General features: G+C 46.7%; 1 protein-coding gene across 3 annotated transcripts in view; it reads right to left on the bottom strand.

Annotated features, from left to right (window-relative positions):
• Positions 1–15,831, bottom strand: part of STRN3 (striatin 3) — a 1,097,014-nt gene that overhangs the window by 239,794 nt on the left and 841,389 nt on the right. For all 3 annotated transcript variants that reach the window (XM_086936977.1, XM_086936979.1, XM_086936980.1), the window contains one exon: positions 4,910–5,077. In XM_086936977.1, the coding sequence (XP_086793103.1) occupies positions 4,910–5,077 (168 nt within the window). The remainder of the gene's footprint in view (positions 1–4,909; positions 5,078–15,831) is intronic.

Below are 15,831 nucleotides of genomic sequence, written 5' to 3'. Positions count from 1 at the left end.
CGAGAGACCCATCTCCTCTAGCATTGCCTTGACATAAATCATCCACGGAATTCTTTTGGCGTTCCTTAGCTCTAGAAATTCCTGTAATTCCTCTCTGTAGCTTATAAGGTCTGGGCTACACCACAAACGCCTCCAGAAAGTTAGCGGTTGAAGTCCCAGCTCCTCTGTTATAGATCGAATTCCCAGGTCTAGTCTGAGCGGAAGTAGGGGGGTGCTCTGAGGTAGAGCGACAACCTGTCTCAAGAATTTGTTTTCAATTAGCTGTAATTTTGGGAGTTTGGAATGCCCCCACAATTCACCCCCATATGTGACACCCGCCCGGGCTTGGGTTTTGTAAATATGAATAATTGGGGTTAGTGGGCGATAAGGAGATTTGTTTGCCAGACGCATCGTGCCACCCGCCAACTGAGCCAGTTTGATGGTCACTTTGGTCTGGTGGGTCGTCCAAGTTAGGTATTCATTTAAAGTAATCCCCAAGTATTCAATATTGTGCACACGTTCTAATTGGACAGTGCCTAGCCTGGGTGGGGCTCGATTATGGGGGTTAGGATTCAAGATCATAAATTTGGTTTTTTGTGGGTTAATCTCCAATCCACGTTCGGAGCAAAACTCTAGAAAGCCATCTAAAATGCGTTGGATTCCCATGGGGGATTTAGACAGCAGCAGGGTATCATCTGCAAACATAATTGCAGGCACCCTGCTGCCTGTCAACTTTGGGGCATCGGTATTGGCAATCCTGTTTAGGTGGGCAACACCCCCGTTCACAAAGAGGCAAAACAGGGTCGGTGCAAGCACACAGCCCTGTCTCACCCCTCTGCGAACGGGGAACCTTTCGGTTAGCTTACCACCTTTGCCACACCTTACGCGGGCGTAGTTGTTACAGTGAAGTCTCATCAGGATTGCCAAAATATCCCCGGGGACGTTTAGCTCTTCCATGACCCTCCACAGCCTCGCTCTGGGTACCAGATCGAAGGCGGCACGTAGGTCTACAAAGATGGTATATAGAGTGCCGCCCTCGATTACAGCTGTTCTCCAGTAGGGTAGGTTTAAACTGAAGATTTGATCTATGGTCGAGACACCCTGCCTGAATCCTGCCTGGTAGGGGGACAAGATGTCCATCTCTTCTATCCAGGCTTGTAATCGATTCAAGATCAGTCTACCGAAGAGTTTCTGGGATATGTCGATGAGGATCCCTTTTTGTAGATTGGAACCACCTCAGCTCCCCTCCAAGTATCAGGCACCTCCATTCCCCACAAGATGGCATTGAATATTAATGTGAGGTAAGGTGCCCATATCCCAGGTTCCTGTTTAAACAGGTCCCCTGGCACCCCGTCTAGTCCCGGGGCTTTCCCTGCGGCTAAACCTTTTATGGCATCCCTCACTTCTTTTTCGTTAAAAGGAGCTCCAGTGGCGCTGAATGTACATGTAATTCCATCAGTGTTTTGATCCCCCCCTCCCTCCGCATACAAGGCCTCAAAATGACTGTGCCATACCAAAGGGGATATATTGGGCTCTATTGCGGAGGATAGGTCCTCCGTGCCATTCGCGACTATGCGCCAAAATTTGCGGGAATCTCTTGTTGATAGTGCTTTGGTGAGATTTTCCCAATAGTCATGGTCCCATTAAGCCCAGGCGTTCTCCAGGAGAGTTTTGTACGCTTTTCTCCTGGCACGGATTTCTTCTCTGTGAAATTACAAGAATCAAGTCGGAAGGCAGCAGGCAGGGAGGCGGTTGGGCGGTGGAAGGAAGAAGCAACAACTACAACACAGTGGGCGGATAGCAGTAGGATAGGCGCTGTAGTTGTATTAGCCATATATGAACCAGCAGATAGGTAGGTTGGCAAGGCAGGCACGCTGGTGTGCGGCTCAAGCCGCATCGGCTTAACGCTTGCCGCCTATGTGCCACGTGAGTAGCCTGGGGCCTAAAGCCCTTACCGACTTTCTGCTGTGGACTGCTGTCTGCAGGCTTGATTCCACTGCTCCGCTGCTCTGGCCTCACCTGCTTTTCTGAGTACTCTTCACAAACGCTAGCTGGGGAGGTTGCAGGGCATCCGTCTACCTACTGTGTTATCGTCTGGCCCCTCCAAGTTTCCTTCTGTCAGCAGCGATCTCCCTGCTTCACGACAGCCACTTGGGCTCTGCAAGCGCTTCACTTCCACCTCTGTGAGTAACTACCCAATCAGGCTGTAGTAGCAGCTTTGCCATAGTAGAATGAGCTGTAACTACCTCATTAGTACCTTTTTTGGCCAAGACAATTCTTTTTAGGCTCAAGACACTCCATTACAATATGATGTGTATTGGACCACTTTTCCTTTATTCGCATTGGTGAACCTATCAAAGAGTTCATCACAGTGACATACTCCTTAGTCCTATTAATGTAGAAGCTAATAACACACAGGGGACTCAACCATTGAAGTCTGTCCGCCTTTTTAGATGGATGCGGTGGGGAAATGAATGCAGGAAAAGTGATGGAAAGTGACAATTGGAAAGGTACACAAGAAAGAAAGAATACACTGGCCCAGAGTACAAGCTTGCCACACAAAAAGGGATGAAGACATGCAGCTCAGTAATGCAAGGCGCAGAAGTGATTACATATGAAAAACAGATTTTATGGTTAAAAGTCTCAAAAAATACAGCTGTGAAGAGCCTTGAAGGGAGCATGTATCAGGAAGTTTAAGGCTACATTTAGCTCCCATTAAGAAAGCAGAAGGGAACATATGTGAAAGCTCATGAAAACCTAACTTGGTGATTTAAACAGTGAGGGCTGATCAGGCAAAGAAGGAAAGGACTAAGGACCTTTAAGACTCGACGGGTCAAAATCAATACAAACAAAAGAACAGTTTTGACTGTAGCCGGTCAACTGGCTTTTCACAACAGGTAAAAACAAGCATTTGCAATTCAATTGGTACATCATTACTGATAGTTTGGGGTATTGGCGTTGCAAATAATAATGCAACGCCATTAGCTCATACTTTCAGTAATGCGCGACATTCTGCATTGCAAATGTTTGCGTAGTGAGCCAGGAACCAGCATTGTATGTCTTAGGGCAGTACCGCAAGCTGCTCCTAGAGGTCCCTAGTGAGCTCTTTTTTTTCCAACCGTTGTTGTGTTGTAGGTTGCGATCTTGTACACTCCTGTCTATGTACCTTTCAGTGGAAAATATATTAAAACAAACACCTTCTTCAGGACCACCTGAGATACAAACTTCGATCTGGTGGGCCAAATAGGGGGGTATCTGCCAATAACATTAAAAACCAATCAGGACCAGAATGAACAAATTATAATTTAACTTCCACAACAAACTCCAATGTTTCTCCTGCATATGGGAGAAAAACCTTCACCAGTGAATAAAAGAGCAATCAGCAGGAAGTAAGAACGTCCCACAACCGTGCTTTTGAGGGTTAATATGGTGAGCTAATATCCCAACAGATAACACTACTTTATCCCTATGAACATGCCATCAATGCATTTGTGGGATATAATTTCAGATGGATTTATTATACCCTTGATCCACATGTGTTGGGGGATAAGAAAATGTTGTGCAAGGCTATTTTGAAGGTGTGTGTGTCTATACATTATCTAGTAGGTCTTGGACTTTCTTACTAGACATGGGGCTCTTCCTAACGGCTGGGGAAGATGCATACCTGATTTGTTTCCATTTTCTCTCCAAGAACTACAAATGCAAGAAATATACAGACGTTTTAATGTTAAGACAGCTAACAGTATGGTGGCGACAGATACAGACTATCTGTGCATGGAACAAAGGCCTCGAAATGAACTCCACCTTGATAGTTATCTTTTTTCTTGTATTTTTATTTTGAATGTCCATAGGTTAATGTCCAGAGTGTTTCAATGGCTACATCTGCTTGTGTCCAACGTCCAAGAAATGTTGGGTCATGCTCTCATGTATTCCTAAGAGGAATGCCATATCTGTGGTTAGGACAAACTTTCAGAGTCCTGTCCTACACAGTATACTATGGGATATTTCGACTTGAAACTCAAGCGAGCCCCAGGGCATACAGGGGCTGGAGCGCTGTATTTGAGTTATCATTAGTGTGTACTCTTTAGTATAGTACTGATGTTAATGCGAGCATGGCAAGTAAATAATACCAATATTACTGCACTAGCTCTGGCTGCAATACAAACCACTCGCCAGCCTACCATTTCTCATTGTACGTGAAAACCTCCAAGCTGAAAACAGCCTATAGTGTAGCGGTCTGCCTCAAAAACATGCCGACTTTGTGAGAATTGGATACAAATCCCTGATAAACTGTCATGTGTCGTGAAACCTTATGTCATGACATAGAGCGTCCCTTCTGTGTCTGCCCAGCATCTAAAACGGGTCTCAAGGCTGATCAGAATAACTTTCACCTTCACTGGCGAGATCTGAAAAGCAGGCCTGCATGCTAATTGATTCAACGCATTTGTGTCAACGTGCCCCGAACAGAAAGTTACTTATAAACCCTAGTTCTCCAATATGGGTATTCTCTCAAAATTCATCAATAATAGAGCACCAGTGTTTCCAGGGATATTGTGGTTACAAATTCAGAGAATTCCATTCTGGAGAATTTCACTGTGACAGACTGTAGTGGCACTAGACGCAACACCCAATTCCATTCAGGAGTTAAAAAATGATTACTTCCAACCCTGATGTAAAATTAAAGCGACAAACAAGTGTTAAACAAAATCTCAAGAATACGTGCAAGGTATATTTAAGGAGTCACAACACGTTCTAGATTTGTACGGCTGAAGGAAGCTTGATGGCACACTTCCTACTTCAGCAATGTATTCAGAACCTTAAAGAAAGGGCAGTCACTCTAAGAAATGCTTAATATCATGATCCTAGAAATGTAGCCTCCATCACAGAAAGGAGCACATTTTTATATGAATGACTAGGCTCTGCCACTTACCTTTGCCAGCATTGTAAGTGCCAATGCAGGAGGTTTTTTCTGGTGGATTCCATAACCTTACAGTGCCATCTGCTGAGCAGGATAGCAAGTGGTTCTTCACCCCACTGTAAGAAAGACCCCAAACTGCATCTGTGTGAGCTAACAATGTGCCGGCTAGAACACTTGGCTCTGCAGAAAAAAAGCAACACTAGAATGAAAAAGTATCCAAACAAAACAGAAAAAGCAGAATAATACATTTTAATTTAGGTAGTAGTGAACCCCCACAAGACTACAGAAGTCCTATCTAGTTTCTTGGCTTTGCACTGATGCATCTCAAATCGCACCAGACCTATTCGGACTGCAATAAGACGGACATGTTATTTATGGCACCTTAACTATCTTAAAAGGATTATAAACATTCCCACAAGTATGTGCGTCCAAAAAGATACAAGTTACTTATTCATATTTACAGTTCTCCACTGTTGGTATCTTTCAAAGAATCAAATGCCGCTGAGCTTGGATTCCCACAGTAACCTTCCAACAACAGTATAAAGGTCTGAGATGCTTGTTAACATGATCCCTATAGTAACCAAACCATCTCAAAGAGAAAGATGCAAACTTTAGCAAATCAGCTTCCAGTACCCTGAATACCACCTTGTTCACCTAGATGCTATCATACCTGAGATTGTGTAGAATGAATGAGAAAGGCTATCAGTAAGAGTGACCTCAGATGTGACGCAAGGTGGGATGCATGTGAATCTGAATCTATTAAAAATATTATCACAGGAGAGCTGTAAAATGAGAAAAAATGTATATACCTGTAACCAAGGTTACCCAGTGCTCACATCCCGCATATGTTTCAATGCTCGAATCATTCCCCATTGACGACCTGGTAGTCACACAATAACTTGGTAGTAGCACGATAAAGCACAACATATCTGAATCGCCATAAATCAATGTCACTTTAGTATCAAACACCTAGTTGGAAGAGACACTAACTCCAGCCCATGAGGTTGGTGTCCGACGCCTCTCCCCTCCCAAAGGCCTTCTCAACTCAGATTTCTAGTATAGTGGAAATTAGCTGCAGGGATCAGTAGCCCATTGGCCACTGTCCCTCATGCCCTTAACGCCCCCTAAACTAGTATTTAAGTGGCAACCGTGGCACCAGAACTTCAGTTCTAACTTGGAATCCGAAAAGAGGCGTGAAGACGACGTGCTCACCAACAACAGGACTTTGGACTCTGCCGCAGGGCAGAGAGAGGACACTTAGTGCCCTGAAGAGACCATATACTGAAACAGTGTCTCAGTGGTGAAAGCTCGCTGCTCTTTGCAAGAGGGACTCCAGTGGATGCTAGAAATCCAAAGCAGACTCCCCTGACTGGTAGATGCAAACAGTCGACTGCAACCTGCAGAAGAAACGACCTGCTGAGTCACAAGAATTACGACATGCTGGGCCGGTCGAGAGTAAGCCAGAAGAGAAGTAGTGTCCTGAAAGCCCAGAGTGGTGGCTATGCTCTCACCAAGTTTCGAGCCGCTAGTCCACTCCTGTTGACCTCCAGCTGCCGAAATATCCAAATGCTACATTTGCTGCAGTCAAGGCTTGGTGAACACCAGTCGAGTGATCGACCTAGTCATCTCCAGTCCGACAGCAGCTCACAGCCACAGATGTCTTCAACGACCCCGCTGCTGTGTTGCTGCATCCTGAACTTGGAGTCGTCGAATGTGCAGCAATGCATCTTTGATATGACCAGCACCGGTGATTGACAGCTGCCAGCTACCCTCTGCACCCGGTGCCGCAGAGGAAGGTAGAAGAAATCCAGCTGTTGCACCCGGGTCCTGGGACCCCAAAGTCTTCTACTTTCCAAGGGTAGCGTGCATCTTTAACGACAAGTGTGGTTTTGCTAAGTGTTGCATTTTGACAGCTCCCGTGGATCCCGTCAGTACCAAGGACAGCCAAGTAATCTCTGCACCCAGACTCCCAAGACAAGGTAATAAAGTAACAACTGTGGAGTCTTGGACCAGGAGCCCACAGAACCTTAACCACATGAGGGTTCTTTTGAACTCGCCCTGAAAGTACCGTACTGCCAAATGTGTTTCCTCCCATTGACTTTAATGTTGAACATTTGACAGCTTACATTGCATTTATTATTGATTTGGAAATCTATAACCCAGGTTATATGCACTGTATCAAGTTGGTGTTGGAGCCTATATTTATATAAAAATACAATCCATTTTTATAAATTGGTGTAAAGATTTCTTTTGAGTCGTGTCACTTACTGTCAATGTTGGTATTGCAAAATGCTTAACACATGTTCCTCCGAGTACACCTGACTGCGCAAGCTACACTACCAGGACCGAGGTAAGGCTGCTATGGGTGAACCCGAGTTTGACTTTTGTGTATAGTGGTAGTATTACACAATAAGGCTCACCAGCCATACCATATAATACTTTTACCTTGCAACATTAAAGAACTGGAATACATGTGATATGAGTATCACATGTTTCTTTTAAATCATCTATTCATCAGCCTCTTTCATTGACTAACAGGGATCTGAACACGCCCAGAATCGCTTTCCATGAAACTGTGAAATTTAGCAATATAATCTGGTGGTGAATCTGAATGAGGTGAAGGATTAGTTACTTACCTGTAATCCTAGTTCTCTTCCAGGGGTATCCTCATCAAAGTCATAAGTACTAGAATATTCCCACCCATGCACGGGACCCCTGAAACACAATCATATATGTGACTAACATATATCTATCTATCTATCTATCTATCTATCTATATATACACACACGCACACACATATATATGTATAATAAAAAAGTAAATGCAGCCTTCCATACACTAGAGCTGAATAATGCTGTAAGGACTCCCCTGTATATCAAACAATACATTAAAAACCAGGACAAAAACAACAGCAAAGCATGTTTGAAAACTGTGTTAATGCTTAGCACTTAGCACAATCCCTTAGATAGGACTGAAAGCATTGACAGCTCACAGGCTGCATTGCAGAAAACAGTCTAAAAAAGCTGAAAAGCTAATTCATAGCAACATAGACATGAACTGGCACCATGCCTTTAAGGCAGCCATGACCCCCTAGCTCCCCATCATGCCTCAGGGGTGACAGTTAGGCCAGTTCTTTGCGGTGACTCAAAAACCATGGCAACAAGAGTTGACATTTCCTTGAATACCAATGTTCCTCTGCCCGGGGAGGCGGGAGGGTTGCTTATGACTTTGATGAGGATACCCCTGGAAGAGAACTAGGATTACAGGTAAGTAACTAATCCTTCTCTTCCAGGGGATCCTGATCAATAGTCATAAGCACTAGAATAGAATAGCGAGCCTCATCTCTTCCACCTGTGGGCGAAGGAAAAAAAGGCAATTAATAATCAAGCTCAGATAACTAAACTTGAAAAAACAGACATCTTATTATCTGAACAGATTCCTCAAGGAGTTCAGTATCCGCCCTGGAATCGGATTCAAGACAATAATGCCTTATGAAAGTGTGTACCGATCTCCAGGTTGCCGCCTTTCAAATCTCTGCCATTGGAATATAATGCAAGAAATCTATTGTAGCCGCTTTCCCCCTAGTGGATTGTGCCTTAGGTGACAACAATAGGGGTTTATTTGCCAACTGGTAGGCCAATTTTATACAGGACACTATCCATCTTGAAATGGACCTTTTGGAAGCTGGAAAGCCTTGCCTCGTGGCACCATAATTCAAAAACAATTGATCTGATTTCCTAATGCCCTTCGTTCTCCTCAAATAGAACTTGAGCACTCTCTTAAGGTCTAAGGAGTGGAGAGACCTCTCAGCAGGAGTAGCGGGATTGGGGAAAAAGGACAGTAGGGAGATCGTCTGGTTAACATGAAAATCAGATACCGTCTTTGGCAAGAAAGCAGGGGGAGTCCTTAACACTACCCTGTTGTGGTAAAACACAGTATATGGCTCTTTGGCACAAAGCGATTGAATCGCGCTTACTCTGCGCGCGGATGTTATTTCCATTAGGAAAGCGGTCTTCCATGTCAAGTGCTGCAACGTGGCCTTATGAATGGGCTCAAAAGGAGGATCCATCAATCTAGAAAGGACTAGATTCAACTCCCAAGGAGGAAAAGGAGGCCGAACAGGGGGATACACTTTCTTCAACCCCTGTAGGAAATCCTTAACCACCTGCAGTTAGAAAAAATAAGGTTGGTTGGGAGACTTTCTGTAGGCCGTAATTGCCGCCAAGTGTACCCTGATCGAGGAATACTTTAAACCTGCTTTGGCTAAGTAAAGGAGGTAAGGAAGAATTATCTCCTCCTGCCCCTTTGTAGGATTAAAATGATTACGCACACACCACAAGTAGAATCTCTTCCACTTAAAAGAGTACGACGCTCTCGTGGAAGGTCTCTTTCAGGATGTGCATTCAGTCCTGCAGTAGATTCAAGTGTCCATATTGTAGGACCTCAGGGCCATGCTGCCAAGTTCAGTGAGGGAAGGCTGGGATGGAGAATCTTCCCGTCCATCTTGGTCAGCAGGTCAAATCTGTAAGACAGTCTCTTGTGGGGTAGTACCGACAACTGCAACAGGCCCGGGTACCACCACTGACAAGGCCAGTCCGGAGCTATCAAGATCATCATCATGCTGGATCGGATGAGCTTGGACACCACCTTCGGGATTAGAGGAGTACGCAAATATTCCGGACCAATCCATCAAAAGCGCATTCCCCCTCGTCCCTGGAAGGTGGAACCTGGATGCGAAGGCCTGCCATTTTTAGGTCGAGCTGATGTGGCAACTTATGTTGCCCGTATTTAGGAAAATGGACAGCAATCAGACGCGCGCTTTCCCATTGTCAGATTTCACCTCGGGAGTGCGCGTCTGAGCTGCGCTTGCGCGGAGCAAAGCCCTTGCTCACACACAGACAGCCCCCACCCCTCTGCATGCACGCACGCACACACACACACACAGGCGCGCGCATGCACACGCAGGCACACGGCACACATACAGGCACACGGCACACTATCCCCTGCCTCGCATTCTCTCAATCACACAGTCATGCATGCGCACACACACGCACACACGCGCGCACACACTCCCGCCCCCTCCCCTCCCCCACAGGCATACACACAGGCACGCACGGACTTCACATCAGCCCTGGGTCCCACTCACCGACTGCGCTCTTCCGGCGGGGCTCCTCACGGCACGTCTCCTCTTCTCAATCGGGGCTACCTCAGGTCAGAGGAGCCCCGCAACAGGCGCCACACTCCTCCTTCTCCCCGGCCCCCTCCTGGGGACCCGGGCTTACCCAGGACCAGCAGGGCGCTCCATGCGCCGGCAGGCCGTCTTACGGACCTCAGGAGGCGGGACTTCCGGTCGGCCGCGAGCGGATTGGCGGGCCGGCCAAGAGCTTCCGGGTCGCCGCGGGCAGCGCGGCGGCACTCTCCCGATCACTACAACAACAGGAGATGTGCACGCGACTGGCCGCTGGCGTCTCGCGTCTCTTCCGCCTCGTTTGTTTTTTCGATTCAGTTGTTCACGTTTAGGTGCAGTAGAGTTCTTTTACTGTTCCACGCTGGGTCAGGTGCTACATCTTACCTCATAACCGGTCTGTTCTCAATTTCAGGTAGCGTTAGCTTTTCACATGAAAACAATATGGTAGGTGCCCACATGGTCATCCCCAATGCTTTTGTAACATGGTGTGCAAACTAGAATCCTGCAACGGCTCGAGGTATGTGGCAATATTCACTAAATTATTCGCCATGGAAGGCCATATTATGCAATTAAGTTATGCGCCAGTTTGTGTCTCACTAATGTTTGGTGTTTTTTTGACATTTTAGCACACTTGTACAAAAATGATAGTATTATGAAATATGTAAAAGAAAGGACTAGTTTAAATTTTAAATCAAAATCACATGTGCGCACAACAATGGCGCCTGCCGCCCGCAGCCCTGTCCCGCCCTCGGAAATGCTTTGTCTTAATCAGCCTGTTTCGTTATCCTGTTCAAGTTGTAAACGTGATTACTTTTTCTCCCGAATTTCTGTTCTTAGTCAGAAATAGAAAAACACGCGCTTGTTGGCTGCTAGTAGCCTGACTCCCTTGGCAACAGCTTTACTAATGCCATAAGTCACGCTGTAGCTATAATACATGTGCGACTTGGAGATTTTATTTTTTATTTCGGTTGCTGCTATTTAAAGAGGTGGCTTTTTAAATGGACCGAATTGGTGGAAAGAACATGTTGTCTCGAAGCCCCCTCTAACTCCCCTGCACACCAATTACAACCAACCCCGTCCATCTTCTGTGCATCATGCTGGTACCAATGCGTTTTGCACCAGTAAAGATATGTAAAAAGTGTCGCATTTACGCGAGTCTCACCCTCACACTCACACACACACCCTCACGCTCACACCCACCCTCACACCCACCCTCACGCTCACACCCCCCTCACGCTCACAATCCCCCTCACGCCCCCCCTCACGCTCACCCCCCTCACGCTCACCCCCCTCACGCTCACCCCCCTCACGCTCACCCCCCTCACGCTCACCCCCCTCACGCTCACCCCCCTCACGCTCACCCCCCTCACGCTCCTACCCCCTCACGCTCCTACCCCCATACCCCCCACACACCTCCTCATCCTCACACCACTCATCCTCACACCCCTCATCCTCACCCTCACCCCACAACCCTTTTACCCTCACACACCCTCACACACCCACCTACACCCTCACACCCTCACACACCCTCATCCTCACAACCCTCTCACCCTCTAACCCTCACAACCCTCTCACCCTCACTCAGCCATCCTCACCCTCTCAAAATAACTTTTATTTACGTATTTAAAGAAATTAAAAGCCATTATTTGTAATATCAATACATGTAAGTCACGTAAATACAACACATATTGCATTACAAATGCTATAGGTGTCACATTTGCGAAAGATATAACTATTGGCATTGTAAATGCAAAGCTATTAATTTCGCTATTTTCAAAAACAAAACCTAAATAAAAAATGTGTCATTTACAATACCAATAGCTCAAACTTTCCTAATGCGAGACCTATTGCATTGCAAATGCTTATTTGTTTTGGTCGTCTGCAAACAAATCTATTGAAGGTTGACCCCACTCATGGAAAATATCCGCCACCACCTCGTCGTTCAGCACCCAATCTGGTTTTTCATCGAAGTGCCGACTGAGTGCGTCTGCTCGCACGTTTTGCTCCCCTGGTAGGTGCACTGCCGTGATAGAGAGGTCTCGGGCCAGAAGCCAGTGCCAGATCGCTTGAGCTTCCAGAGAGAGCGGTCGAGAGAGCGTACCACCCCGATTGTTGAGGTAATATATGGTGGTCGTGTTTTCTGGTTGGATCAGAATCAAGTTGGATGTGATGGAGGGCTGAAAAGCTTTCAGAGCTAGGTGTACTGCTCGCAGCTCTAACATGTTTATATGATAGGCCTGGTCCATGACAGACCACCGGCCGTGCATCTGCAGGCAATTCATGTGTGCCCCCATCCTTGCAGAGATGCATCTGTTATCAGGGACTGCGCCGGAACCGGTTGATGGAAAGGGACTGCCACTAAGAGGTTCTTCGGTCGAGTCCACCAAAGAATGGACGACTTTGCTGCTTGAGAGAGCATTATTCGGTCTTCCCAGTGACCCGATGCTTGGTCCCACTTGTCCTCTAGATCCTGTTGCAAAGGTCTCATTCTCAGTCTGGCGTTGGGAATGAGAAAAATGCAAGGAGCCATCGATCCTAGTAGAGATGCCACTTGCCGGACTGTTGGATGAGCTGACTGGAGAAGAGCTTTGCATTTCTGCTGCATTGAAGGAAGTCTCTCCTCCGAAGGAAACGCTCTTCCTTTGCCTAAATAGTGGATCGTCTGGGTAGGCCGGTGAACCGATTGTTCCATGTTCACATGAAGACCCAGCCTGCGGAGTAGATTCAGACAAACTTGAAAATCGTTACTTTCTGAGTGGATGGTCCTTTCAGAAGCCATTCGTCCAAGTAAGGGTAAACAAACAGACCCTTTCTGTGCAGAGCCGCCGCCACTACTGCCATGCAATTGGTAAAGACTCGTGGGGCAGATTTCAGTCCGAAGGGCAAGACCTGGAACTGGTAATGCTTTCTGCCGACCACGAATCGTAGGTACTTGCGATGACGTAGATTGATAGGTATGTGGATGGGCATCTTGGATGTCCATCGAACACATCCAATCTCCTGCTTGCAGATGTGGACATATCTGATGAAGCGCCAACATGCAAAACCTCTCCTTCAAGATGACTTTGTTCAGCAATCGAAGGTCCAGGATAGGTCTGAATTTGTGCTCTTGATCTCTTTTTGGCACAAGAAAGAACCGGGAATAAACTCCCTTCGCTCGCTGAGCAGGAGAAACCTCTTCTATGGACTTTTTCAAAGAAGGGTTACCACTTCCTGTCAAAGCAACGTTAGCTGGTGAGGACGAGATCTTTTCGGAAGAATGACCTTTGGAGGCACACGAAAATGTAGTGCGTATCCATAGCGCAGTATACTGAGCACCCAACGCTCTTTTGTTATGTTGTACCACTCTTTCAGATGATGTGAAATACTTCCTCCCACTGGAGTGGGCAACAGCGCCAGAGAAAGCTCCTGCTCATTGCTTTCCTGCTGACCTGGCTGTGTTAGAGGACTGCTGCTGATGACCCCCTCTACCTCTGTTTGACTTATGGCCTTGGAACTGTGATTTGCCTTGGTTTTTGTTTTGGGACCATTGAGGGGTTTGAACCCTCTGTTGGTAGCCCTTGCGCTGGTTGGGTCTGTATCTTCGCTTGAACTTCTTTTTCTTTTCCAATCCGACCGCCTTGAGGGTGTCAAGCTCGGCTTTCATCCTAGCTATCTCCTCATCGGTGTGGGTGCCATACAGGGATGAGCCAGAAAAAGAAAGGTTAAGGATCCTCTGTTGTGCATCTGGTTTAAGAGCTGGTATTCTTAACCAGGCAGACCTCCTAGCGCAAATCCCACACGCATAAGAATGTGCCGACAGCGTAGCACCATCCTCTGCTGTGCTAATCACTTTGTTGGCTACAAGGAATCCTTCTTTGATAACCTCCTCAAAATCCCTTTGATCTTCTTTTGGAAGCTTTTCCTTGAAACGGTCCAAGGAGTCCCATAAGGCCCTGTCGTAGCGACCTAATAAAGCTGCTGCGCTAGATACTTTTAGCGATGATGCTGCAGACCAGCTAACCTTCCGTCCCCAAAATTCCAGGAATCTACTTTCTTTGGCTGGCAGGACTGACGAAGATGCAGTTACTGCATGCGTTTTTCTTGCCGCCGCGATAAGAGTTCGCAGGCGGATCTGATTTCAAGAACAAAGGGTCTGTTCCTGCAGGCTTGTATTTTTTCTAGCCAGTGCAGCTTTCATTGTAGCTGGAGCTAAGAAAATGTCCTTCACCGGTTCCAGAAGACCAGGAAGCAGCGGGAGCAATGGTCGAGACGCAGACCTCTGATGTAGTGCCTCAAAAATCACTGTTGCAACCTGAGGAGTCGACATCTCAATGTTCAACGTCTGAGCTCCTCTCTGAAGCACATCATGGTACCTATTAATGTCATCTATCGGAGACACTCTTGATAGAGGGCTATCAGATAGGGTGGGTGAATAGTCCCTCTTCGCGGAGCTAGTGGAGGAGAAAGACCATGCAGGAGACCTTCTCCTTTTACGATGGGAACTAAAAGGTCTGCGCTCTCGCGATCTGCCAGTACGTTCCCTAAGTCTGGGTGAAGGTGATCTATCCACCTCCTGCACCAAGCTTTGCAGAGGCGACCTGTGGAGAGAACTGGTGTATTCTTCCTCTCGTCGTGATGCTCCTGTAGGATTCTAAATCCAGTGGTGGAGAGGAAGAAGCCATCTCGGAAATAAGTGAACAGAAGGAGAAGCCTCTCTGTGATGCGAAGGAGATCTTTGTTGTGACCTTTCTGCATGCCGCTCTGGGGATGCAGATGGCAGATGTTCTGGTGAAGGGCGTCTCGAGGAGTGAGAAGATGAGTGTCGTGACGCTGATTCTGTCACTAAATCTACAGAGCCTTCTCCAGACCTCACTAATGTGGGCTTCGACGTCTAGCGTATGGCCTGCTCTGACGGAGCCTTTCTCGACACCGACCTTGACCTCCTTCTCGACGTCGACTTCCGGCCAGGTGTTGGAACCGGTCTAGACGTCGACTCTCTGCCGACGACGGCGAAGGGCTCCTGCTCTTTGACGCCGATCATCGCCCGGTTGACGATGGCAGAGGGCTTCAGATCCTCGACGCCGCTCGTCGGCAAGATGACAGCGGAGGGCTTCTGATCTTCGAAGTCGATCGTCATTGAATTGACGACGGTGAAGAGGTCCCTGCCTTCGGCGCCGAACGTCGATATGACGACGGCGGATGGCTTCTGCTTCTCGGTGCCGATCGTCGCCGGGTTGACCACAGCGGAGGACTTCGGCTCCTCGACGCCGATCGTCGCCGAGTTGATGATGGCGGAGGTCTTCTGCTCCTCGACGCCAATCGTCGACGGGGGTGGTTCACCATTCTTCAACGTCGATGCCGAGTCAGAGTCAGAGTCAAAAATACTTTATTCGATTATTTTAAAATCATAAAAGTATACTACTCATACAAATACATAAATATACACAAATATATACAAATCATCAATACAATTCAATTATAAAACGACTCAATTCATTAATGGGCAATGTTAGGAAGTAAAAAAAACAATAAAAACAGTTAAGTAGGAAACAATTAAAAACAATTAAAAAACTGCATGTATCCTAAATCTATCATATTAATGAAAGTTACATATAATTTCATTTTACCGGGTTACTTAATCCCAAAAATCGGCTATTCTTGTCAGAATAAAGTTATACTAGCCCTGTATACATTCCGTCATCGGGGTTTTCCGCAGTCTATTCCGTTTAGCACGTATAGACGTTACCAAAAAGTTTGCAACCC

This window comes from Lissotriton vulgaris, chromosome 9 (genome assembly GCF_964263255.1).
Source record: "Lissotriton vulgaris chromosome 9, aLisVul1.2, whole genome shotgun sequence".
In the NCBI taxonomy this organism is placed as follows: Eukaryota; Metazoa; Chordata; class Amphibia; order Caudata; family Salamandridae; genus Lissotriton; species Lissotriton vulgaris.
This window is presented reverse-complemented; position numbering and strand designations above follow the sequence as displayed.